This window comes from Nicotiana sylvestris, chromosome 11 (genome assembly GCF_000393655.2).
Source record: "Nicotiana sylvestris chromosome 11, ASM39365v2, whole genome shotgun sequence".
Taxonomy (NCBI): Eukaryota; Viridiplantae; Streptophyta; class Magnoliopsida; order Solanales; family Solanaceae; genus Nicotiana; species Nicotiana sylvestris.
In genome coordinates this window covers 158052607-158078603 of record NC_091067.1, presented here as the reverse complement: position 1 = coordinate 158078603, position 25997 = coordinate 158052607, and the positions used below count along the sequence as shown (strand labels likewise).

Here is a 25997-nt window from a genome sequence, read left to right as displayed (position 1 = left end):
GATGTAACATAGGTTTGAGGGGGAGATTGATAGGACCAAACCTATTGTTGTATGTGAAAGTAGACAAAACAAAAGAAAGAAAAATCAAAAAGAGATGAAAATATGATGTAAGCGCTTACATCGACATTCTTGTGATGTAAGCGCTTACCTCAGCATTCTTATGATGTAAGCGCTTACATCGGCATTATTATGATGTAAGCGCTTACCTCGGCAAGACATTCAAATGCCTATAAATAGGGGTCTACATTTTCATTTGTAAATCATCCAAAAACTTCTTCTTTCTCTCTTCAATTAATAAAGAGCTATTCTTTGTGTGGCCGTGGAGTAGGCAAAAATTGCCGAACCACGTAAATCTTGTCTTGTCTTGTCTTGTGCAATTTATTGCTTTTCTCTCTTAAATATCCTTTTCCTTCTATTATCTTGACACGCTTCCCAACAATTTCTTCTATGTATTTCTGAAACAACTTGTATTTATCTTTCGGACCTTTATTTGTAGTACTCTTAGATAGTCTATGAAATTGTGACACTAGATTTGGGTAGCTTTTTAGTTTATGGATTTGTATTGGTAATATTTAAATTGTTACATTTCGTTTCTTCCGCTTATTTAATTCCGCTGTTCATATAATGTTAGTTCACAACGGTTAAAGGATTAAAAATGGAAAAAGGTGAACAATTGTAATGGTTGGCTTGCCTAGCTCTCACTAGTAGATGCCATCACGACTCCCGAGGGTGGAAAATCCGGGTCGTGACAAGTTGGTATCATAACTCTAGGTTATTTAGGTCTCACAATTCACAGACAAGCTTGGTAGAGTCTGAGGGATCGGTACAGAGACGTCTGTATTTATCCCCTAGAGGCTATAGAGTTAGGAAAAACTTTACATCCATTCTTTTCTATCGTGCGGTTTGGTTTCTTAATGCTAATTGAATTTCTACTCTATTCTTTCGCAGATGGTGAGAACACACCCTTTCTCACCCACTGACCAGCAACCCGAGCTCCAGTAGCAGCTCCCACGAGGGGTAGAGGGTGAGGTCGAGGCTGTGCTAGAGGCTGAGGTAGGGGCAGAGCTCAGCCCAGAGCAGAAGCACCAGCGGTGGAGCCTAAGGGTGAGTTTGATGATGAGGTTCCGGCCTAGGCTGTTTCGGTGGGCCCAACTCAGGTCCCAGAGGGGTTCATTGCTACCCCAGTACTCTAGGATGCTCTAGTCCATCTAGTGGGTCTTATTGAGAGTGTCACCCGGACAGGCATACTTCCGGTAGCACCAACTGTATCTCAGGCCGGGGGAGGAGCACAGACTCCCGCTACCCGCACTCCAGAGCAGATGGCTCCCTAGTTTTAGACTCCAGCAGCTTAGCCAGTTGGAGTAGTTAGGCCGGTGTGGTAGCTCAGACCGGTGATGGAGCAGCTATGTCTGCTGATTCCTTGTGGAGATTGGACAAGTTTACCAAGCTCTTCACTACCGCTTTCAGCGGTGCATCTTCTGAGGATCCCCAAAATTATTTAGACAGCTGTCATGAGGTTCTCAGGAACATGGGGATAGTGGAGACCAATGAGGTCGAATTTGTTTCTTTTCGCTTATCTGGATCCGCCAAGACTTGGTGGAGAGATTATTGTTTGGCTAGACCAGTTGTGTCACCAGCTTTGACTTGGGATCAATTTTCTCAACTATTCCTGGAGAAGTTTCTTCCCATCACTCAGAGGGATAACTATCATAGGCAGTTTGAGCATCTTCAGCAGGGTTCTATGACTGTCACTTAATACGAGACCAGATTTATTGATTTGGCCTGTCCTGCTCTTCTTATACTTCCCACTGAGAGAGAGAGTGAGGAGGTTAATTGAGGGACTTGTTCATCCTATTCGATTGCAGATGTCTAAGGAGACGGGGAACAAGATTTCTTTTTAGGATGCGGCCAATGTGGCCAGGAGAGTTGAGATGGTTCTTTCACAGGGGGTGGTCAGGGGTCTGACAAGAGACCTCATCATTCTAGTAGGTTCAGTGGTGCCTCGTTTGGAGGCAGGGATTCTTTTGGTAGGGGCCATCCTCCTAGGCCGTTTCATTCAGCACTTTAGGCTTCTCATGGTGCTTTAGGTGGTCATTGTTCTCGTATGCAGTATTCTGATCAGTTGCCTTACAGTGTACCGCCAACTCCTATTAGTGCACCTCCACTCCAGAGTTTTTAGAGTGGTTATTCAGACCGTCAGGGTTAGCAGTCTCAACCGCCGAGGGCTTGCTATACATGTGGCGATACAGGGCATATTGCTAGATTTTGCCCTCGAGCACCGAGCAGCTCTCAGCATCAGGGTTCCTATGCCATGGTTCAGGCACCGAGTGTTCCACCGGACCCCCAACCAGCTAGAGGTAGAGGTAGAGGTACTAAAGGTGGAGGTAGAGTCCATGCCGCTAGAAGTGGAAGCCAACCAGTAGGAGGTCATCCCAGAGATATAGTTTAGAGTGGTGGGGCCCAACCCCGATGTTATGCTCTATTAGCTAGGCCTGAGGCTTTCGATACAGTTATCACAGGTACTGTTCTGGTTTGTAGTAGAGATTCTTCAGTTCTATTTGATCCAGGATCTACATACTCCTATGTGTCATCTTATTTTGCACTGTATCTGGTCATGCCTAGTGATTCTTTGAGCGATCCTATATATATATCTACACCAGTGGGTAAATCTATTGTGGTAGATCGTGTCCATCATTCATGTATAGTTGTGATTGGGGGTCTTGAGACTCGAGTAGATTTGTTACTATTGGACATGGTTGATTTTAATGTCATATTGGGGATGGACTGGTTATCACCTTAACACGCTATCTTGGACTGTCATGCCAAGACTGTGACCTTAGCCTTGCCAGGATTGCCTTATTTAGAGTGGAGATGGACTCCTGATCATTCTACCCGTAGTGTTATCTCATATATGAAAGCTCGGCGAATGATCGAGAAGGGGTGTTTGACCTATTTGGCATATGTTCGTGATTCTAGTGCTAAGGTTCCTTCTATGGATTCTATGCCTGTTATTTGTGAGTTTCTCGAGGTATTTCTTTCAGACCTGCCAGGTATGCCACCCGATAGGGATATTTACTTCTGCATTGATTTGGCTCCGGGCACCCAGCCCATTTCTATTCCGCCATATCGTATGGCCCCGCCTGAGTTGAAAGAGTTGAAAGAGCAGTTCCAAGACTTGCTTGATAAGGGCTTTATTAGACCTAGTGTCTCGCTTTGGGGTGCACCGGTGTTGTTTGTTAATAAGAAGGACATATCGATGAGGATGTGTGTATATTACAGGCAGTTGAACAAGGTTACAATCAAGAATAAGTATCCATTGCTGAGGATTGATGATTTGTTTGATCAGCTTCAGCGTGCCAAGGTATTTTTGAAGATTGACTTGAGATCTGGCTACCATCAGCTGAGTATTAGGGCATCCAATGTCCCTAAGACAACTTTCCGCACTCGGTACGGGCATTATGAGTTCTTGGTAATGTCATTTGGGTTGCCCTAACAACTTTTATGGATTTGATGAACCGAGTGTTCTAGCCTTACTTGGATTTGTTCATGATAGTCTTTATTGATGATATATTGATCTATTCCCACATCCGGGAGGAGCATGAGCAACATCTGAGAGTTGTTCTCCAAACTTTGAGAGATAGTCAGTTGTATGCTAAGTTTTTGAAGTGTGAGTTCTGGTTGAGTTCAGTTGCGTTCTTGGGTCATATTGTATCAGCAAAGGATATTCAGGTAGATCCGAAGAAGATAGAGGCAGTTAAGAACTGGCCTAGACCCGCATCAGCTACAGAGATCTGGAGTTTCTTGGGTTTGGCAGGCTATTACCGTCAGTTTGTGGAGGGGCTTTCATCTATTGTAGCCTCGATGACTAGGTTGACCTAGAAGGATGCCCAATTCAGGTGGTCGGACGAGTGTGAGGCGAGCTTTCAGAAGCTCAAGACAGCTTTGACTACGGCGCCTGTGTTGGTTTTGCCCACAGGTTCAGGGCCATATATAGTTTATTGTGATGCATCTCATATTAGACTTGGCACGATATTGATGTAGGATGGCAAGGTCATTGCTTATGCTTTGTGTCAGTTGAAGATTATGAGAAGAATTATCTAGTTCATGATTTGGAGTTAACAACCATTGTTCACGCGTTGGAGATTTGGAGGCATTATCTATATGGTGTGTCATATGAGGTGTTCAGGGATCACAAAAGTCTGCAGTATTTGTTCAAGCAGAAGGAGCTAAATTTGAGGCAGAGAAGGTGGTTGGAGCTATTAAAGGACTATGATATCACCATCTTATATCATCCAAAAAAGGCCAATGTGGTGGCCGATGCTTTGAGTAGAAAGCCAGCCAGTATGGGCAGTCTTACATATATTCCAGTCGGTGGGAGACGACTTGCTTTAGATGTTCACGCTTTGGCCAATCAGTTCTTGGGGTTGAATGTTTTTGAGCTTAGCCGCATGTTAGCTTGCACAGTCGCTCGTTCTTCTTTATTGGAGCGTATCCGCGATCGAGAGTATGATGATCCTCATTTGTGTGTCCTTAGGGACACGGTGCAACACGGTGGTGCCAAACAGGTTACGTTAGAAGGTGATGGAGTTTTGAGGTTGCAGGGCCAAGTTTGTGTGCCTAATGTGGATGGGCTTCGAGAGTTGATTTTAGAGGAGGCCCATAGCTCCCAGTACTCTATTCATCCGGGTGCCGCTAAGATGTATCAGGATTTGCGCCAGCATTATTGGTGGAGGAGGATGAAGAAGGATATTGTTGCATATGTGGCTCGGTGTTTGAATTGTCAGCAGGTAAAGTACAAGCATCAGAGACCTGGTGGTTTGTTCTAGAAGATTGAGATTCCTGAGTGGAAGTGGGATCGTATCACTATAGACTTATGTCAAACGTAAGGTTCGTGATGTGGAATTCATGGTCGGCGAATGGGTGTTGCTCCGGGTGTCGCCTATGAAGGGCGTGATGAGATTTGGGAAGAGGGGAAAGCTTATCCCTAGATTCATTGGCCCGTTTGAGATTTTTAATCGAGTGGGAGAGGTGGCATACAGACTTGCGTTGCCGCCGAGCTTATCAGCCGTGCATCCAGTGTTTCATGTGTCCATGCTTTGGAAGTATCACGAAGATCCATCCCACGTGTTAGATTTCAGCACTGTCCAGTTTGACAAGGATTTGTCCTATGAGGAGGAGCCGGTGTCCATTTCAGACTGGCAGGTTCGTCAGTTGAGATCAAAGAGTTTTCCTTCTGTTTGTGTTCAGTGGAGAGGTCAGCCTGTTGAGGCAGCGACCTGGGAGTCCAAGTCCGATATGCGGAGCTGATATCCCCATCTTTTCTCCGACTCAGGTACTTCCTTCTTATGTCCGTTCGAGGACGAACGATTGTTTTAGAGGTAGAGAATGTGATGACCCAAAAGGTCATCACTTGTTTTGGAAATAAATTTTGTGTTCCGAGGTCTTAAAACCTTCCTTTTATCTCACCTCGATTTGTGTGCGTAGTCCAGGCATGTACCCGAAAAGCCATTATGTGAAAATCTGTGACAAATAATAAATTTTGCTTTTAAAATGAGTTTAAGTTGACTTCGGTAAATATTTTGGATAAACGGACCGGACCCGTGATTTGATGGTCCCGGAAGGTCCATAGAAAAATGTAGAACTTGGGCGTATGCCCGGAATCAAATTCCGAGGTCCCAAGCCCGAGAAACGAATTATTGAAGAAAATTGTTTAACTAAAATTTTAAGAATTTTTTTTGGAAATTTGAATGTATTGAAATTTGATCGTATCGGGACCGTATTTTGGTTTTGGAGCCCGGTACAGGTCTTATATGGTATTTGAGTTGAACCCGTAAAATTTGGTAAGAAACGAACTTGAAATGACGTGAATCGGACCCTCGGTTGTTAAAAATGGAACTTAAGAGTTCATGAGATTTTTCTTTGATTTTGATGCTAAATTCATTGTTAAAAGGTGTTAATTTGGTGATTTGATCGCAAAAGTAAATCCATATGATATTTTTGAGTTAGTATGCATAGTTGGTTTGGAGCCCTGAGGGCTCGGGTGGGTTTCAAATAGGTTTCGGGATGTTTTTACACTTAGAAAAAAGTTGCAGGTTCACAGAAGTTGCAGGTCTCTGAAGCCAGGTCTCGCGGTCCATAGTGGAAACCTTCGCGACCGCGGTGGGGTCTTCGCGACCGCGGTGGGATTTATGCGGTCCGCAGTGAGCAAGGCCAAGTCTTCGCGGCTGCGCTCGATATTTTGCGGTCCGCGGTGGAGCTCCGCGGCCGCAGTCCTTTTTATGCGGTTCGCGATGAGGGTCTGAGAGGAGTATATAAACGGGACTCTTCAGCTATTTTTCAATTTTCAAAACCCTGAATCATAAGAGACAATTTTTCAAACACTCTTTCTTCCCCAAAATACTAGTGAGTGACTTTTAACCTATTTCTTTCACTCCTTAACTTCTTTTTACAAGATTTCATTCTAGAATCTAGGGTTTTTATGGTGGAATTGAGAATTTTGGGTAAAACCTAAGAATATTGAAATTTGGGGATTTAGACCTCAAATTGAGGTCGGATTCTAAAACCAATTATATAACCGGGCGCGGAGGTGAATGGGTAATCGGGTTTTGGTCCGAATTTTGGTTTTGAACCAAGCGGGCCTGGGGTCGATTTTTGGATTTTTGGAGAAAATCATTTGGAAACCTATTTTCATGCATTAGAATTGATTCATTTAGCATTTATTAATATTATTAAGTAAATTGTGGCTAGATACGAGCGAATTGGTGGTGGAATCAAGAGGTAAAGCGGTAGTTGAGGCTTGAATTGTGTTCGTGGCATCGAGGTAAGTGTTTGGTCTAACCTTAGCTTGAGGGATTAGGAGTTGAGTCTTATTTGCTATGTGTTAGTTGTTGAGTACGACTTATAGGCATGGTGACGAATGTCTATACGTTGGTGTCAAGCATGCCCTTGGGTCTTATACTATGATTAATGTGACTCCGTTTCATATTGTTCATGCTTTAAATAATGATTTCTATTGATGAACAAGGCTTATGAAAGTGTTATTGGTAATTAAACATTGTAGAGCGTTGGCTCAAGTTGAGAATTTAATTGTTGAATATTGTAGAGCATTGACTCAAGTTGAGAATTGAGTTATGAAGTAAATGTGAAAAAGAGAAGAGGTTTATGATATTATCTCCCTTGCCGGGACGTTATTATTCATGATATTGTTTTCCTTGCCGGGATAGTGTTGTTATGCTATTGTTCCCTTGCCGGAATTTTATTGAAATATTATTGATTCCCTTGCCCAAATTGCTTGTGATTGTTTCTTGGGTGAGGAAGAGTGTTAAAACATGAAGGGTGATGCCGTGTATGTTTTCTTTGAGAGTGTTAATGCACGAAGGGTGATGCTGTGCCGATATTGTGAGGTAAAAGCACGAAGGGTGATGCCGTGCCGCACGATGTACAATTCCGTGCCATGATATGAGTGATAATGCACGAAGGATCATTCCGTGCCATGATTATGTGAGGTAAAAGCACGAAGAGTGATGCTGTACCGATTTTATTGATTTTATGGTGAGGACGAAAGTAAAAGCACGAAGGGTGATGCCGTGTACTTGCCTTTGATTTCTGATTCTTGTTGATAATTGAATTTTGGTGTTCATTATATTTATCTGCTGTTCTTCTGTTATTACTTGATGTTCCCCGCAACATGTTTCCCCCTCCCATCCTTAACTGTACATTTATGCCTTTATTTTCCGCTGTATATAATTTAACTACACAGGTTTATTTGGTAGTCTGGTCCTAGCCTCGTCACTACTTCACCGAGGTTAGGCTAGGCACTTACCAACATATGTGGCCGGTTGTGCTGATACTACACTCTGCACTGTGTGCAGATCCTGGTGCAGCAACTTTTGGACCGCAGTGAGGGTGCTGTCTTCAGTCCATTCAGACGACCCGAGGTGGTCCTACAGCGTCCGCAAGCCTTGGCGTCTCCTTCTATCTTTCAATACTATTTCTTCTATGTATTTCTGAAACAGCTTGTATTTATCTTTCGGACCCTTATTTGTAGTAATCTTAGACAGTGTGTGAAATTGTGACACTAGATCTGAGTAGATTTTTAGTTTATGAATTTGTATTGGTAATATTGAAATTGTTACATTTCTTTTCTTCCGCTTATTTAATTCCGCTGTTCATATAGTGTTAGTTCACAACAGTTAAAGGATTAAAAATGGAAAAAGGTGAATAATTGTAATGGATGGCTTGCCTAGCTCTCACTAGTAGGCGCCATCACGACTCCCGAGGGTGAAAATTCGGGTCGTGACATTAAAGTACTTTTATTTGTTAATACAAATGGTATATATGGAGGTACGTATTGGCTTTCAACATACGTGAATGACTATTATAGTAAAAGCTTGCTGGGGGCATGCTCTTTGAAGCGTGCAGCATAGGCCCTTGGTGGCTTTGCTTATACGACACATTGGTGTGGGCACGAGGATGTTAAGGCTTGTGCCTCATCGCCAATAGGCTTTGTCTTTAAGAGTGCACACTAGGCGGTAAATATAATTGCCAAGTGAATTTTATTTGTTAAGGAAGCAATATAAATGAATATGTTGGTGATTAAGAAAACAAACAACATACCCAGTAAAATCCCACATGTTAGTATATAAGAAAGTTAGTATATATAGTTAGTCATGAAATGTGACTTAGAAAATTTAAATTGCATCTTTGTAGATCTAGTAAACCTTGGTGCTTTTCTTCACTTTTTCTTTTGACACACTGAATATGATAGGGAGAGCAATTGAAGAGAAAGAATACTACACAACCTGTGGATGAATCATCAGCCCCAATTGGTGGCTCTATGAGGTAATTTTTGTTTCCATTTCTCTTATAACTTTTTAATTGCAACTAACAAAGTCCATCCACTTGTTTGAAAGCAATGGTGTTTTCCCGGGGTCCAAGATATCTGATGTATCGAAGAACCCAAGATATGTTGATACTCATGTGGATGAGCTATTTCCTGTCAGAAAAAACAGCATTAGGCTAAATTTGATTTCGAGGAAAGAAAATGTCAAGGTTAGTTTACTTCTTGTCGCGGTACTTTTATTTGGAATCTATGTAATTCAGTAAATGCTTCGACCGACTTCTTTTTGTGTTTTCCTTCACTAATTAAGTATATTTATTTCTTCTCTCTGGCAGGAAAGTTTTTCAGCAGAGCAAAGTGGTAGTATTAAAAAATCTTCTGTGCCTTCAGCATTTCCTGCTGAGAATCAACAGCAATTGAAATTGTAATTATGTAGAATAGTATTAAATATTTGTAGGAATGTATTCTGCTCATTTAATGATTTTTAAATATATTGTCATTAAAAGCACAAAATCCTTTCTTCCTTCAATTGTAAGTGGAAAAGATTGTGCAACCAAAACTTGTAGCACAAGTCAAAGGTGCAATGAAAATACCTTTCGCAGCGTCACTGAGCTGTCACTGGGTGGTGTAGATGCACATGGCTTGTCTACTATTGATATAGTACTTACTATTACCAGCATCTATCCTCTTTAATTTCTCTGTATACTTTTTTTTTTCAACGCTCTTTTTACTTAGATAAAGCTAATTATTAACCTTTTATCTTCTATTGATAGGATAGAGCCTTAAGAGGACTGGCTACCCATGAGCATCAAGTTGCTTCTGCTAAAATTGCTGAATACTCTGAACTAGATGGTGGTTCAAGGTCAAAAATTTTCTTCTCAGAACTCCATGTCCCATGTAAGATGATCCCGTTGGATCTGACGATGAAAACTAATATACGAGTTGTGTCTGCATCTTCCATCAACTGGTGAGTGATGACTTGATTGATTTTGTTATATAATGAGTCATTTTAATATCGACGCATGTCTACATTTATTTGTTGGAAAAACTGTCCATATGCATTGTATTCCTTAGTTGAACTTATAAAATGTTGAGCTCCTGTTACAACTTATAAGGAATCTGTTTTCTCTTGGTTTTAGCACGAAAGAATTTGTGCGTTTCTGGAAGTTTATTTTACCACCAATAAGGCAAGGTGTTTTGAAATACCCGCAGTCCCGCAGTATTTGGATCTGGAGTTATAGAGCTTGTTTATGATATTGCTCTAAGTGTTTTTGGTTTATAATGCAGTATCTCATACATACAATTTCTTTCCTAAGAGTTTACAAGTTCTCTTAAGTTATCACATGCTAAAGTAATACTTGATAGCATGTCACTTTACTAAACCAAGTGGCATAACCATTTAACAAGTGAGAGATGTACATAACATTTATCTTCTTTTGACTGCAAGGTGATGGACTGTTACTTTAGGGTCCAAGCCAGACATTTCTTTGTAACTCCAAGCGAAGACATCCCTGAACTCCTTGAGTAACTCAATATAAGTGCTTTCTTCATCAACTTCTAGTAAAGCACTTAGGTAGGTGGGTCTTGGTTCTTCATCGGTGCCAAAGTTAACTTCTTTTAAGGCATCAACTGTCGTCTTCACTCCTTCTTCGAGTTCAGGTGGGGCATCTTTCGCATCTTTATCTTCTTGAGGGTTCCCATCGTTGAAGTATATGTGATAACATGGTGAAACATCCTCCAATTCTACATTATTCTCCATTGAAGATAGAACACCATTCTCGCCTTGTACAGTAACATGATACGAAGAACCCACACTTTCTTCATCTTCATCACGTTCCTTAGTGTAGACCACAATATATGGATTTACCTTCAGTACTTCTTTACACGAAACCACAAGTTTTTTTTGTCACCTCATTCTAGAAGGAACCAAACTTTTGAAATCCTTAGAGATCTTCTGGATTTTGGGTGAAGCGGGTGTTCTTATGCTTTGAAAATTTCTCTGGAACCTGTTCCCCTTCTTTAATGGACCTAATCTCTCAAACACGAAAGTCCTCACAGTTGATTTTCCAAGTCGATCAAAAATGGAAGGCCTGTTAGAAGTGGCAGATTCGTGTTCTACAGTGATGTAATTGCTGCTCGCCTTTCTTATGGAGATGCGCACTGGTGACGGTTGCTTGTATCCCAAGCCTTCACGTGGTTACCTCATTGCAACTTTTGATGGGAGCTTCCTTAACTTTGATGGCTCATTGGGATTGTATCCAGCTTTTGCAAATAGCTTGTAAGAGTTAGGGTCAAAACCTTCATCTGTTCGCTTTGTAGGGAGTGCCATATTCTGCGAATGATTTTGGGCCACAAACCCTGCAAGCGGCATTGAGGACGACTTTACTGCCTCAATTCGTTTGACCAGAAGAGTTAACTCCTTTAGCATGTTAGCTTGGAGGTTAGATGATTCACCTTCATCTTTCTTCCTTTTAGGGACATATTGGAGCGGAGGACTTACTTTCTTGCCATAAGACATAATATTCCCTCTATAAGATTTATTCGTGTTGGGTTGTACCTCCTTAGTAACAGCTTTGGCTTCACCAGTAGTCGCCTCTTCTCTTTTAGTTGAGGGCTCTCTATTCTTCCTGTTCATGACATCATCGACATTTAGCTCCATTACAGTGCGGTTCTTCAAGTAAAACTTTGCATCGGTGAAGTGTGACTCAGCCTCGATGAATGGCTCATCATCAACAACTATTGTCTTCTCGACTTCACCCTCATAGTATTTTAAACATTGATGGTAGGTAGATGTAACTACTTTATTCTCATATATCCAAGGCCTTCCAAGCAAGATGTTAAATGAAGTCTTTGCATCGATCACATGTAGCCATGCACTTGATTGTATATCTTCAATGGTGATTTCCAGTCTGATCGCGCCTATGACTTTTTGCCCCCCTTGGTTGAATCCTTGAATCATCACATGACTTTCCGAGAGTTCGTTCATGGGAATACCAAGTTCTTTCACAATGTGAATTGGCAAGATGTTTATTGAGGATCCTCCATCAACCAAAATTTGATTTACCCTTTTATCATGCATATAGCCAACCAGGTACAATGGGCGGTTATGAAGAGTGTCACCTAGCAGAAGATCGTCATTTGTGAACGTGACTTTTTTTCTCACACACATTAACTCCTTGAGGAGTGGACTGGATGAGCTTTTTCGAATATGGTGCCAACGGTAGGTCATCACTCTTTTCTTCCCCTTTATAAGCATTGCAACAAGAGGCCTCAATACCATCACGGGAAATCTTCATGCGGAACCAAGATGGCAAGCAATCCTCCAAGGTCATTGTATGTCGTGGCTTTTGAGGGTGGTGCATCTCCACTTTTTCTTTCTTCAAACGCCTAACTGGATTCTTTTTTGTTGGTTTTTTACCATCATCTTTCTTGTTGGTTGTTCTATTGATTCTTTTCGTGGGCTCCTTTTATGGCGCCTACGATGAGTCACCAACGTCCAACCTTCATCATCATAAGGTTGATCATCTTCAACTTTGTCATTCTCTAGTAATTCTTCATCTTTACTTTCTTTAAAACCACATAATTCATCCGGACTGAATGAGCCAAAGGTGATAGAGACTTGGTTTGCGCTTGCTTTCTCATCTTCAAGCACAATCTTCTTTTCGCGAGCCAAGTCCATGACTTTGTCCTTGAAGACAAAACACTTCTCCAGAGGGTGGCTTACAAGTCGATGGTATTTGCAGTAATTTGGGTCATTTGTTTTCCCACCTTCATTTGGTCGCTTCATCTCCGGAAGCTCAATGAGATTTAACTCGAGGAGTTCTTCGAAAATGGCTGGAACATCAGAATCCAAAAATGGGTACTCTTTCTCTTGTATTTCTTTTAGAGTCAACTTTCCACTTGGCTTATCTTGAAAATAAGTGGATTTCATACTCTGCTTCTTGCTCACCTTCGTCGTGAACTTCATAGGTGACGTGTTGACATTCATAGTTTCTTTGCCTTTAGACTTGGGTATGAACTTGCCCCACTTCCTGACTTCTTGCTTGTCGTTCCCTTTGCGAGGTTCATAGATGGGCAGCCTTTCATTTCCAGCAGAGGTCATGCTCAATTCCATGTCATGGGCATGAGTTGCCAGTTCTTCAAATGTTCTAGGCTTGATACCTTGTAAGATGTAGCGCAATCCCCAATGCATGCCTTAGATGCACATCTCTATGCTAGAAGCTTCACTAAGCTTTTCTTTGTAGTTGAGGCTTGCATTCCTCCAACGATTAATAAAGTCGATAACCCGTTTACCCTTTTATTGACGAGTATTTATAAGTTCTATCATACTCACAGTGCACCTCGTGCTATAAAAGCGATTGAGTAACTCTTGCTCTAGTTGATCCCAACTATCAATAGATCCAGCCTCGAGGTCTGTGTACCAGTCAAAAACATTTCCTTTTAGCGAGCGGATAAATTGCTTGACGAGGTAATCTCCATAAGTCCCAGCGTTATTGCATGTCTCAACAAAATGTGCCACGTGTTGCTTTGGATTACCTTTTTCATCAAACTGTTGAAACTTTGGAGGTTGATAACCAGTAGGCATCTTCAACATATCGACCCTTGCAGTGTACGGTTTTGCAAATGTAAGGGAGGACTTGGCAGCAACTTCATACTTGTTCTTAATAGTTCCTTCAATAAACTCCTTCAGTTGGTCCATTGGAATCATTCCTTCAGATGAGACAGGGATAGCCTTAGCGGACACTGCTTGTATTTAGGCAGAATCACTTCTGGAAATTCTGGGAGCTTTCCAGGTGCGTGGGTAGATTCTTCTTCCATCAAGATTCCCACCCTATCTGTTAGCTTGTCGATTCTAGCATCTTGATTTTGCATGCACTTGGTCAAGCCAGCGATTGCTTTCGTCAAGTTTGCCAACTGCTCCTCCATAGATGAAGTGTTTGTCACCATAGCTTGCATGATTCTCGTGGACGATGGAGGGTAGCATGGATTTTCACAGAGATTGAACCTTGATTGGCTCACACTATTCGGTGTAAGTGGGGAGGATCCATCACTTGAAGCATCATTATCTTCCTTCACATCAGAGTGCTTGGATCCGGAGAGGTCAAGAAGAGCAAGAGTTTTCTTGATCTTTTCAGCAACATCGCTTCCTCTTTCCAGTGCGTTTGTGGAAGATCTTGCTCCTTTTAAGGATGAAGATCCGAAAATAGGGGTCGATATGGACGACACTTAGGGTGCTTGTTGTCCTAACGAGCTTGCTTTGCTCCTCATAACTGGTCCAAAGCTTCCAAAGGTATCTTCGAGTATGTTTTCTACATCAGCATAGAACCTGGAATTAGCAGCCTTGGTGGAAGTTGAACTGGAGTTGATTTTCTTGGAAACCATTTCGTTGTTCTTGAACTTTGGTGATTGAAAAGTTGAGATGAGAGGTAGAGATTGTCCCACTGGGCGTGCCAGAATTTGTAGACAATAAAATTGTGTCGATAAAATAAAATCAAGACCGAAAAATATTGCAACAATCATAGTATTTTATTTCGAATATTTGAGTGTTACAATCTCTATGGATCCTCTGATTCTTCTTTTCAATAGTAAATAAATTCAAGGGCCTTTGAGCTTGATCTTGAATCTATATTTGTTTCCACGAACGATGATCTTGTTCTTGAGCTTGATTGCTTGAACTTGATTCGTTCTTCATTCTTGAGCTTGAACTTGATTTCTTGAACTTGAACTTGATTGCTTGAAGCTTGAAACTTGTAGAGAAATTTGCGGCGTTTGGTCCACGAGCTCTCTCTTGCTTCTTGTTATAACTTCTGGTATTTTTTCTGGGTTATGAAGACCCTTATTTATAGTTGTGGGAGGGAAGAGTTGTGATAAGAACAAACTCTTTTGGATCAATCAAATTGAAGTATGACATGGCCGCATTTGATTGGCCAGAATACGTCACTTGCACACGTGGCACGGTTTCATTGGCCTTTTAATGTGACTTGGCATGCCTTGTCATTTTGACACGTGGCATGATCCTATTAGCTTTTTTGTTTGACTTGACATGCCACGTCATTTAACACGTAGCACTGGGCCTCTAGGAAGATGCCATCTTGGGCTTAATGAAGTTGGCTCATCGCTTGTTGCCCAATTAGATGGGCTAGCCCAATGCATTTGGACTCATTTATTTAACCCATATGCATTTGGACTTATATAATTAATCTAATTATATTAGCCCAATAAATTTATTTGAACTAATATATCTTGAATTTAAGATATAGTCCAAATTATTTTATGGATTTAATTTCCGTAAATTTTATATGCCTACACTATTATTAAACACGTTATTTAATATATTTATATGATTTCTTAAATTATATGTGATACAAAAAACTAGTATTTAATACAATAGGAGTAATACTAACGAAAATATGCTGGCCCGACATAGATCAATATATATTATGGAATTGTAACTCAAAATTTTTTTTCATTTATCCTTGTTTTATTTCTTAATCGAGAAAATTCCAGAGGCCTCATGTATATAAGTATATTTGTATTTGTAATAATGACTCATGTGATATACAGGGTAGTTAATAGTAATAGAATTGGGAGCTGCGAAACTATTGAAATGGAAGAATTAAAAGTTAAAAAAAAAGAAAAAGCAGCTACTTATTTGAAATGAAAAAAAGGGGAATAGATGTGGCATATTTTTAAGTTCATGGCGACTAGGGGAGCTTATCGGGCGGATAAGTACGCTTAACGGTTCGGTTTATCGGTTATCGGATTATAAATATAATAATCCACTAGCCATCCACCAAGATAACGGACGGATTTGTATTGGATTAATAATTTTCGGGCGGTTTAACGGATAAATCAAATAATTTTTTTTTAAACAATCCTAATTTGTTGCTACATGATAGAATTTGTTAACACTTTGTAATTTGTATTCGATTGTCGAATGAATCAAAAATGAAGTATTTCCACCTATAAATTAAGGCTATTATGCTACATAACAAAGCTCCTAATAACTATAGAAAAGACTGAAACTTTTGTTAAAGTTACTGTGTGGAAACACAAAATTAGGAGGAAAATAAGAAAAATTGTTGGAAGAAAAAACTGGAACAAAAACAGTAAACTATAAGAAATATTCCGAGTCCACAATTTGTTTGTGCGTTCTTAAGGAATTTTAACCCCCTCACACGTTGCCAAGGTAATGGATTAAATCTTCCTAGGATGAAACAGAATAAACCTTCCTGCAATAGTGGCAATACAAACTGCAGGATACCAACGAACTCAAAGAACGTAGCAAAATCACATTTACGAATTTGAGAGAGAGAGAGTGCGAATTAGAATGCAGTATTTTCAGAAAGAAGGAAGTTCTGTAATGTTTTTGGTATCTGAAAACCGAAGCCATGCCTCAGAATTTATAGGCAATTATTGGAAGAGGTGTGATGTTTGTTCTGGAAAAAGTACCTTTTCAGAAGTTTACGCCGCCTGCCGCCGTTACGCCAGGACCGCGGCCAGAGTGGCCCTCTGAATTTGCAGAAGCGTTCTGGCGTGGTCCTACCGCGGTTACGCCAGGACCGCGGTCAGACTATACTTCTGAATCTTCAGCAGTGATCTGGCATTTAATTAATTATTAAATAATTAATTAAATAAATTTTGTCCAGAAAATAATCTTATCGATCGATCATTTGACAAATCCAAATCCAAATCCAAATTCAAAGCCAAAGCCGAGCGAGCGACGACGACGGCGCCAGGGTCCATTCTCTTCAACTCCTTTTAAGAGCTCTAAGAAGTGATCCTATATTTATACACACAAGTATAGTTGTCTTTCACCAATGTGGTACGAAGTTCATGAGAAAAGCTCACTTGATTCAAATTTTCATTTCCCTCCATTTTATTTCCTACTATTTCCCAATTCACACTCTTATCTTTAAAGCCCAATGCTTAAAGTCCAACAATCCCCCACATGAATGAGAATGGCTGTAACAAGAATGATCATCAATGAAAGTTGTGTGATTTGCAAGTAAGGATTAATTGCATCTGGATAAGTAGGTTTCCCTTTGAACTTTTCGTAGTGAGCATATGTCAGATATACTCGGTCAATCGGTAGATTTGATATCTTTGAACCGTCAAACTTTAGTGTATACCTAGACAACCATATGTCACACAATCAACCCTTAACCGTCTTTTGGTTCTCATTGTTGTGTTCGTTTCAGCCATGAACACCTCCTGGTTTCATAAGTGCGTAGAGAATTGGCCTTACAGAATTCTTATTGAAGCGGCTTCCACTTCACACATACAAGGTGATTCCTAAACATGTAATCCTCTAGATTGACACTATTTGATAAATACCACATCAAACTTAGGTAATCATTAAAGAACGTGTAAAGTTCTATCCTTGTTACTGAACATTGTCTTCATCACGAGAAGGGACCAAAGACTTTACTTTGACAATGTTGAACCGGTCAATCACAATTTTGTTTGAGCTCCTTGAACCTAGATCTCGGAAAATTCAAAATTCTAGGTAGAGTTACCGCCATGTTGACTTGTCCTCGGCCATAGTCCCATTCCCGTAGATGATTTCTCAACTCCCTCTCTAGTTAAGCCTTTTGTAAGCAAATCCGCCACATTATCCTTTGATCTTACATAATCAATAGTGATAATTCCACTAGAAAGTAGTTGTCTAACGGTGTTATGTCTTCGTCGTATATGACGTGACTTTCCGTTATACATAACGTTCCCTGCCCGTCCTATTGCAGCCTCACTATCACAATGTATGCATATAAGAGCCAAAGATTTTGGCCAGAACAGAGTGTCTTCTAAGAAATTTCGAAGCCATTCAGCTTCTTCGCCGGCCTTATCCAAAGCTATAAACTCTGATTCCATTGTAGAGCGAGCGATACACGTCTATTTGGAAGACTTCCAAGATACTGCTCCTCCAACAATAGTAAAAATATATTCACTTGTGGACTTTGTTTCTGTTGAGCCGGTTATCCAATTTGCATCACTATATCCTTCGATAACCGCAGGATATTTATTGTAATGTAAAGCGTAGTCTTGGGTATATTCCAAATATCCCAGAACCCATTTCATTGCCACCCAGTGATGTTTGTTGGGATTACTTGTGAATCGACTAAGTTTACTTATTGCACAAGCTATATCAGGACGTGTACAGTTCATGATATACATTAAGCTTCCCAATACACGAGCATGCTCCAATTGAGACATGCTTTCACCTTTATTCTTTATAAGATGATGGTTTAAGTCAATTGGAGTTTTTGCACTTCTAAATTCTAAGTGTTTGAATTTTTCAAGTACCATTTTCACGTAATGTGATTGAGACAAAGCTAGACCTTGAGGAGTCCTCTGGATTTTAATTCCTAGAATTACATCGGCAACTCCTAAGTCTTTCATATCAAACTTACTAGCAAGCATACACTTAGTAGCTTGAATGTCGGCAATGTCTTTGCTCATTATTAGCATATCATCGACATATAAGCAAACAATTACTATATGATTTGGAATGTTCTTAATGTAAACACACTTATCACATTCATTAATCTTAAAGCCATTTGACAACATTGTTTGGTCAAATTTTGCATGCCATTGCTTAGGTGCTTGTTTTAGTCCATAAAGGGACTTAACAAGTCGACACACCTTCTTTTCTTTTTCCGGAACCACAAACCCTTTAGGTTGGTTCATGTAAATTTCTTCCTCTAGATCACCATTTAAGAAGGCTGTTTTTACATCCATTTGATGGATTTGAAGACCATACAAGGCGGCTAATGCTATTAGCATCCGAATGGATGTAATTCTTGTTACCGGCGAGTATGTGTCAAAATAGTCAAGACCTTCTTGCTGTCTAAATCCTTTGACAACAAGTCTTGCCTTGTATTTGTCAATAGTACCATCGTCTTTCATTTTCTTCTTGAAAATCCATTTAGAACCCAATGTTTTGTTACCTGGAGGAAGATCAACCAATTCCCAGGTATGGTTGCTCAATATGGATTCTATTTCACTATTGATAGCTTCTTTCCAATATTGTGCTTCTGAGGAAGACATTGCTTCCTTGAAGGTAAGAGGCTCATTTTCTAGCAGGAAAGTCAGAAAATCTGGACCGAATGAAGTAGATGTCCGTTGACGTTTACTTCTTCTCAGATTTTCCTCATTGGGCATACTATTTATTATTTCCTCCCGAGGTCGTTTTGACTTTTGGTAGGTCAATTCACTTTCCTTTTTATATGGATAAATAGTTTCAAAGAATTCAGCATTATCTGATTCTATTATAGTATTAACGTGAATCTCAGGATTTTCTGATTTAGGAACCAGAAAATGATATGCCTTGCTATTGGTTACATATCCAATAAATACACAATCAACCGTTTTTGGACCTATCTTAACCCTTTTAGGTTTAGGAACTTGTACCTTAGCTAAACACCCCCACACTTTAAAGTATTTCAAGCTGGGCTTTCTTCCTTTCCATTTTTCATAAGGAATAGACTGTGTTTTACTATGAGGTACACGGCTGATTATTCGGTTAGCTGTAAGTATTGCTTCCCCCCACAAGTTCTGTGGTAAACCAAAGCTTATCAACAACACATTCATCATCTCTTTCAACGTTCAATTCTTTCTCTCCGCAATTCCATTAGATTGTGGAGAGTAAGGGGCAGTTGTTTGGTGAATAATGCCATTTTCCAAACATATTTCTTCAAAAGGAGATTCATATTCGCCACCCCTATCACTTCTTATCATTTTGATCTTTTTGTTTAGTTGTGTTTGAACTTCACTCTTGTATTGCTTGAAAGCATCAATTGCCTCATCTTTCCTATTAAGTAAATAAACATAGCAATATCTCGTGCTATCATCAATAAAAGTAATAAAATACTTTTTCCCACCGCGAGATGGTGTTGACTTCATGTCGCAAATATCTCTGTGAATTAAGTCTAAAGGACTTGAATTCCTTTGGACTTATAAGGATGCTTAGCATACTTTGATTCCACACATATTTGACATTTAGAATTAATGCAATCAAATTTTGGCAATACTTCTAAATTTATCATTTTTCGCAATGTTTTGAAGTTGACGTGACCTAAGCGTGCATGTCATAAAGTGTTTGACTCAAGTAAGTAAGAAGAAGCATTAACTTTATTGATAGGAACTGCTATTACATTTAGCTTAAAAAGGCCCTCATTCAGGTAACCTTTTCCTACAAACACATCATTCTTACTTAGTACAACACTATTAGAAACAAAAATACATTTGAATCCATTCTTGACAAGAAGTGAGGTAGACACAAGATTCTTGCGAATTTCTGGAACATGGAGAACTTGGTTTAGAGTCACAATTTTTCCCGACGTTATCTTCAACGCAATCTTGCCAACTCCTTCAATTTTGGCTGTAGACGAATTTCCCATGAAAATTGTCTCGTTGGGTTCTGCGGGGGCATAGGAAGAAAATAACTCCTTGTTAGCACACATGACGGGTGGCTCCAGAATCAATCCACCATCCTTTAGGATTTCCTACCAAGTTGCATTCAGACAACATTGCACACAAGTCCTCCATTTCTTCAGCATTTTCAACCATGTTAGCTTGATTCTTTTTCTTCTTATCATTCTTTGGTGCACGACTATCCACGGCCTTATGCCCAGATTTTCCACAGTTGTGGCAATTACCCTTGAATTTTTTCTTGCTCGGGTAATTCTTTGGTCCAGAAGCCTTCTTTCTTTTCTTATTTTGTGGCGCCTCCTCAACAATGTTAGCCCTTATTATTGTCGAGTTTCCACATGACTTCTTTTCAGCATTTTTGTTGTCTTCTTCTATCCTCAAACGAACAATCAAGTCTTCAAGTGTCATCTCCTTTCACTTGTATTTAAGATAGTTCTTAAAGTTCTTCCACAACAGAGGTAACTTGTCAATGAAAGCAGCGACTTGAAAGGCCTCATTTATGACCATACCTTAAATAATAAATTCATAATTAATAACACGATAAATCTTATTAATAAAATTATTGATTCGGGTCATACCTTCAGCAAGGAGATCATGCACAATGACTTGTAATTCTTGGACTTGAGTTATGACCGACCTAGTGTCAATCATCTTGAAATCCAAAAACCTTGCAGCCACGAATTTCTTAAGTCCGACATCCTCAGTCTTGTACTTCTTCTCAAGCGCATTCCATAATGCTTTTGAAGTTTCGATGACACTATAGACATTGTACAAGCTATCTTCCAAACAACTCAAAATGTAGTTTTTGCACAAGAAATCAGAATGTTTCCATGCTTCAGTTACCATAAATCGTTCGTCATCCGGAGTGCCTTCAGCCAGGACTGGAGGATCCTCCTTGATGAATCGCTGCAAACTCAATGTAGTCAGACAGAAAAGCATCTTCATTTGCCAACGTTTGAAGTCAATACCAAAAAACTTTCCGGGTTTTTCTGCTGGTGCCATAGCATGAGCAGGAGTTGAACGGCTTGACGAGGCAGCAACACTCGTAATAGTAGCACCCGTTCCCGCAACATTTCCATTAGTTTGGTTTTCATTCGACATGTTTCTGCAGAGTTGGAAACAAAACAGAACTTTGTTAAATCAGTGAAGTTTTGATATCTTCAAACTGAATACCAAACCAAACACACAACACGTAACAATGGTGAAGTTTTTATATACTTCAAACACATACGTTTCTTATTCCGGTAAAGTTTTGTTATACTTTAAACCGGACAGAACAATTATTGGAGTAGAAAGCACGAATGCTTTAGTCTCCAAACCAGTATACAAAATATAGATAATAGTTTAATATAATTATTTCAACACAGAACCGTTAGATTATTTATATAAAATTCCTTAAGATTGTTAAAGTTACTGTATGGAAACACAAAATTAGGAGGAAAATAAGAAAAATTGTTAGAAGAAAAAACTGGAACAAAAACAGTAAACTATAAGAAATATAAAACTGTTAGAAGAAAAACTGGAACAAAAACAGTAAACTATAAGAAATATTCCGAGTCCACAATTTGTTTGTGCGTCTTTAAGGAATTTTAACCCCTCACACGTTGCCAAGATAATGGATTAAATCCTCCCAGGATGAAACAGAATAAACCTTCCTGCAGCAGTGACAATACAAACTGCAGGATACCAACGAACTCAAAGAACGTAGCAAAATCACACCTACGAATTTGAGAGAGAGAGAGTGCGAATTAGAATGCAGCATTTTCAGAAAGAAGGAAGTTCTGTAATGTTTTTGGTATCTGAAAACCGAAGCCATGCCTCAGAATTTATAGGCAATTATTGGAAGAGGTGTGATGTTTGTTCTGGAAAAAGTACCTTTTCAGAAGTTTACGCCGCCTGCCGCGGTCCTGCCGCGGTTACGCCAGGACCGCGGACAGACTATACTTCTGAATCTTCAGCAGTAATCTGACATTTAATTAATTATTAAATAATTAATTAAATAAATTTTGTCCAAAAAATAATCTTATCGATCGATCAAATCCAAATCCAAAGCCGAGCCGAGCGACGACGACGACGGCGCGAGGGTTCATTCTTTTCAACTCCTTTTAAGAGCTCTAAGAAGTGATCCTATATTTATACACACAAGTGTAGTTGTCTTTCACCAATGTGGTACAAAGTTCATGACAAAAGCTCACTTGATTCAAATTTTCATTTCCCTTCATTTTATTTCCCACCATTTCCCAATTCACACTCTTATCTTTAAAGCCCAATGCTTAAAGTCCAACAACTTTATCTCTAAATTATTTTGAATTATTTAGGTACTTTATAATATGACATGAATACACTAGGCTTTCATGTTTACATTACATCACAAAATACCAGGTTACATGATTTTAGTTTTTTTGTCTTTTTAAAATTCAATCTACTCGACAAAGGAGAAAATGGAATAAAAAATGAATTCCAGTGATTTCACTAATATATGGGTAACAGTATAAATATAAAAATTCTTAACGGTTTATCCGATAAGAAAATTGAGTAATTCGCTCCCAAATCGTTAAGCCGTTAATTATAAAATCTCAATCCGTTCACCAACCATTACCCCGATAATCCGATACCAATTAGCCAATAAGCCATAGGTTCAGTTCGATTAACGGTTACAGTTCGTTTTGAACAGCCCTAATGGCGACGTCGGAATAAGAAAATACAAAAAGTTTATGGACCTAAGTGGACCCCACCGAAAATAGGTAATGTAGGAAAAATTTTATTTTGTGTGTCATACAACTGACACTAGTAGTACTACTTTCTTCGTCATCATTATTATTCTCTCTGCATGTAATTAAGAATTACTATCTCTCTCCAAAACTTTTGTTGATTTTCTCTGGTCTATCGTCGATGTCCCATTCACAGAATATATTATCTTCTTCTGATTAATTCGTACCAAGTAACGTCTACCGGATCAGTTCATAGTGGTCCAACCCAACATATATCCTTTTCTTTTTTCCCCTTTTGGGCCTCTTATCAGTTTGGGAGGACAGTTCCCGTTTTCTGGCTATGGCGTTGACGTTTTTTGGAAGGGGGAGGGTATCTCCCCTTATAAAATGGAACTCTCTAGATCACCGGAGAATATCACCACACCTATTACTCACTCACAGTACCCAACAACAGCACTATGTCTTCAAACTCTGGTAGTGAGGATAAGTACTCTACTGAATCTGGCAAAGTAGAATACTCTCGAGAAGGGTATAATGAAGAAGAAAATGAATTTGAAGAAGAAGAAAATGAGGATGAAAGTGGAGGAGGAGGAGAAAATGAGCATGATGAAGAAGAAGAAGTAGAAAACGAAGGAGAAGAAGAAGAAAATGAGGATGATGAATCTGGAGATGGAGGAGAAGAAACTGAAAATGATGCTGAGCAGGCTGATGGAGAGGAGGATCCGCTTTATGATGTAGAGGATCCTAAATGGGTGTTCTTGCGATCCATTTCCTCAATGAAGGTCCTGAACAAGATCGAGTTCATCTCGGAGGTGGAGCAAGTACAAATTGGTTTATTTCCTCCCTTTTTTTTTATTTCCTCTTCTCTTTATTAACTTTTTATTCCTTCTTTCTAGTGTCCCCATTGTAATCAAATCTACTCGGTTATCATGAAAGATTGGGTGCGCAAGCCTTGTACAAAGGTATATCAGCGATCAGTTCTTTTGATCTTGTTCGGGCTTGGAAAAATTTCCTTTTTCAATTCCATAAGTTATGGAGCCTATGTAAAAGAAGCTGTAGAAGAGCACCACCATAATTCAAGCCCCGACACATGGGGGATTGATAAAGCTGCAAGGATCGTGAATCAAAGGAAGGGAAGAATGAGACCATAATTTGGAAGTCGCCCCCGACCGAGACCTAGATGGCAATCTAACCGAATATGTCATAATTGAGAAAGGGAAACCCACCCCCCAGAGCCAGAACACAGGCCGGAGACCTCTCCGCTACGTACCAGCACAAGTAAATAAGAAAAGATCATGTCGTCGAAGGTGGCAGTACGTATCACCGTCTACAGGTCGAGTCATGAGATCTAAAGTGCAAATATTCGACATCATAAATCAAGAAATTCGGGTGATATACCTACGAAGGCGTTGGTCCATCGGATAAGACGGTTCCATACTTTGGAGTTGTCATGGGTTTTCTTTTCGGGAATGCTACCCCAGTTCGTTACTTGAATCCTCCCTTATTCAAGGCGACCGTGGTAAGAAATATTGGTTTTCCATATGAACAAAAATAGTAGTATTGAATTCAATGCAGTTAATTAATCTAGAGTGTTATTAATAAAGAAATTATTTCTACTTATTTTAGGTGGTTGATAATGTTGCTCACATTTTGCGAAACATTGAACCGAATCGTTCAACTAGCATCACATATGAGTTTATGGGCTTGCAGCAACGTAAGAGATCAAAAAGTGGGCCAATTCAAATTAGGCTTCTATACTGAGAAAATGTGGGCTAAAGCAGAGGTATATATAGTATGTTTTTTAATTAATTTCTTAGTTCACATATTACTACTAGTATTTTGTCTGTCCTTAGGTACTTGTTAATAGATACATATAGTATGCTTTTTAATTAATTTCTTAGTTCACATATGGTTATGAGTGAAACAATAGGAGAGGCATCATGTTATCACTACAATTACAGTACAACAAATTATAACGTCACAATTTCAATTGCAGTATTCTTCTTTATATATTATTATATTAGTGCGCGCATGAGTAGGGTTTTCATAACCACCTGTTTTTAAAGAAGAAATATGCACGTTGAATAACTAAGTCAAACAGTCCTTTGCAATATTAACTTCTGCACCACTTGTCCTGACCAAATTTGATTTTAGTATATTCAACTTTTGACTCATACGTAAACTTAATATGCGTCTCCTTGACAAATAAAATAATTAACAATAATAAAATAAAGATTGAACATCTGACATCACTAATATTTAGTTTATTCTCACAAAAAAAAAAAAAAAGGGAAAAAGGAACGAAAACTACACCGACAATGCTTCCTTCGCATCTTTGTTTTATATGTTGTCTAGTTCTTCATTTGGAACTTTAAGTTACAAACGTTATTAGTTTTCTATTCTCTGCGTGATTTGTCGTATGGTCATATATATGTTCATCGTATAAAACTCTTGTACAGTGTATCGCCATGCAACAACCTATTACTATGCCGCACAGAGGTCTCTGTTTTTCTAATATTAAAATCTTAATAAATAGTAAAATTTTGAGAAACAAAAGAAATAGGCATCATTCAACCTATCATCACTTCACTAAACATAAGAAAGAGGAAACATGTATTCTATTTACATGAACGTATAAAATATAAAAATGAAACTCTTCAATTCGACAGACTCAAATTTTCACAAAAGGAGTTGTAGATCATAACAAGTTCTACCTTCCAAAACCATCCCCCCGTAGAATATTAGTGTCTGTACTGAAAAACCAATGATAAGATTACAGTGTGCACAAGAGAACCGTATGAAAAGCCTGCTTGTAGTAACAAGAGGTATAATAGGAATTAATTACTTGGGAATAATACTTGGTTCAAGAGGAATATATAACCCCATACAATCACCAAAATCCAAGATAGTCATAGGCAGAGGCGGACCCAAGATTTGAGCGCAACGGGGGCACCATAACTTTGTATATGCAAATTACTAGCGACAAAAGGCAATTTTTTGAAAACGTAAATAATTAC

At 39.3% G+C, this 25997-nt stretch overlaps 1 protein-coding gene across 3 annotated transcripts; it reads left to right on the top strand.

Moving 5' to 3' along the window:
- Positions 1-8634: 8634 nt before the first annotated feature.
- Positions 8635-24964, top strand: LOC104209964 (uncharacterized). Of its 3 annotated transcripts, none has more exons than XR_011403831.1 (5): positions 8635-8841; positions 8913-9051; positions 9175-9263; positions 9613-9806; positions 24607-24964. XR_011403831.1 is itself a non-coding variant. In XM_070162864.1 (5 exons), the coding sequence occupies exons 1-5, from the start codon at positions 8837-8839 to the stop codon at positions 24842-24844; spliced, it is 660 nt and encodes a 219-aa protein (XP_070018965.1). In that variant the 5' UTR covers positions 8635-8836; the 3' UTR covers positions 24845-24964. The 3 variants fall into 3 exon arrangements, 2 of the variants coding, with proteins under 2 accessions (XP_070018965.1, XP_070018966.1); XM_070162864.1 differs by having other exon boundaries at positions 9618-9806; XM_070162865.1 differs by lacking the exon at positions 24607-24964 and adding an exon at positions 10287-10373 and having other exon boundaries at positions 9618-9806.
- Positions 24965-25997: the final 1033 nt, after the last annotated feature.